General features: G+C 36.7%; 1 protein-coding gene across 1 annotated transcript; it reads left to right on the top strand.

Moving 5' to 3' along the window:
* The first annotated feature begins 580 nt into the window (after positions 1-580).
* LOC114400442 (uncharacterized mitochondrial protein AtMg00810-like) lies at positions 581-1,132 on the top strand. Its single transcript, XM_028362883.1, has one exon. It carries the CDS (start codon positions 581-583, stop codon positions 1,130-1,132), a length of 552 nt encoding a protein of 183 aa, XP_028218684.1.
* Positions 1,133-1,543: the final 411 nt, after the last annotated feature.

Below are 1,543 nucleotides of genomic sequence, written 5' to 3'. Positions count from 1 at the left end.
GGATGCAATGATGGCAGAGATAGAGTCAATAGAAAAGAACAAGACTTGGGAGTTAACTATTCTACCGAAAGGGGTGAAGCCAATTGGAGTTAAGTGGGTTTTCAAAACCAAACTTAATGAGAAAGGAGAGGTAGACAAGTACAAAGCAAGGCTAGTGGCGAAGGGGTATGCACAAAAGTATGGAGTTAATTATACTGAAGTTTTTGCTCCAGTTGCTAGACTTGACACCATTCGATTAATACTTGCTTTGGCAACATAAAACAATTGGGATGTTTTTCAACTAGATGTAAAGAGTGCATTTCTTCACGGTGAACTCAATGAAGAAATCTTTGTGCAACAACCATTGGGATATGAGAAGAAAGGTGAAGAAGGCAAAGTTTACAAGCTAAGAAAGGCATTGTATGGCTTGAAGCAAGCACCAAGGGCGTGGTATAGCAAGATAGAGGCTTACTTTGTTCGAGAAGGCTTTGAAAGGTGTTTTTGTGAACACACACTGTTCACAAAGTCGAAGGAAGTAGGTAAAATTTTAATAGTAAGTCTTTATGTTGATGATTTAATATATACTGGAAATGATAAAAGTATGTATGATGATTTTAAGAATTCCATGATGTTGGAATTTGACATGACTGATTTGGGGAGGATGAGATATTTTCTCGGGATTGAAGTAATACAAAGTTTAGATGGGATTTTTGTGTGTCAAAGAAAGTATGCTCATGAAATTCTAGGAAGGTTTGGAATGGATAAAAGCAATCCAGTGAAGAATCCTATTGTTCCAGGCACGAAATTGTCAAAGGATGAAGCAGGAACCAAAGTTGATGAAACTTTGTTCAAACAGGTAGTTGGCAGTCTGATGTACTTGACTGCAACTCGACCTGATTTGATGTATGGAGTGAGTCTTATTAGTAGATTCATGTCTTGCCCAACTGAATCTCATTGGCTTGCAGCAAAAAGAATATTAAGGTATTTAAAAGGTACAACTGAGCTTGGAATTTTCTACAAAAAGGATGGTTGCACAAATTTGGTGGCTTACACCGACAATGATTTTGCTGGTGATTTGGATGATCGTAGGAGCACTTCTGGCTTTGCATTCATACTTGGTTCTGGAGTAGTTTCATGGTCTTCTAAAAAATAGCCTGTAGTGACATTGTCTACTATTGAGGCTGAGTACATAGCTACTGCGTTTTGTGCCTGTCAGTGTATTTGGTTGAGAAGAGTTTTAGAGAAACTTGGTCATAAGGAGAAAAATAGTACTTTGATTCAATGTGACAATAATTCTACTATACAACTTTCAAAGAATTCTGTTTTTCATGGCAGAAGCAAACATATTGATATAAGGTTTCATTTTCTTAGAGATTTGACCAGAGACAAAATTGTGGAGTTGAGTTACTGTAATTCTCAAGAACAAGTTGCAGACATAATGACAAAACCTCTCAAGTTAGAACAATTCTTGAAATTACGGAGTATGCTGGGAATGGTTGATGCATCAGTTATAAACTAAATGTTTGTTTTTCTTTTTAGTTTAAGGGAGGGAATGTTGATGTGA

Source organism: Glycine soja, chromosome 19, assembly GCF_004193775.1.
Source record: "Glycine soja cultivar W05 chromosome 19, ASM419377v2, whole genome shotgun sequence".
Taxonomy (NCBI): Eukaryota; Viridiplantae; Streptophyta; class Magnoliopsida; order Fabales; family Fabaceae; genus Glycine; species Glycine soja.
The sequence above is the reverse complement of the archived record's forward strand: the minus strand, read 5'-3'. Positions and strand labels throughout refer to the sequence as shown.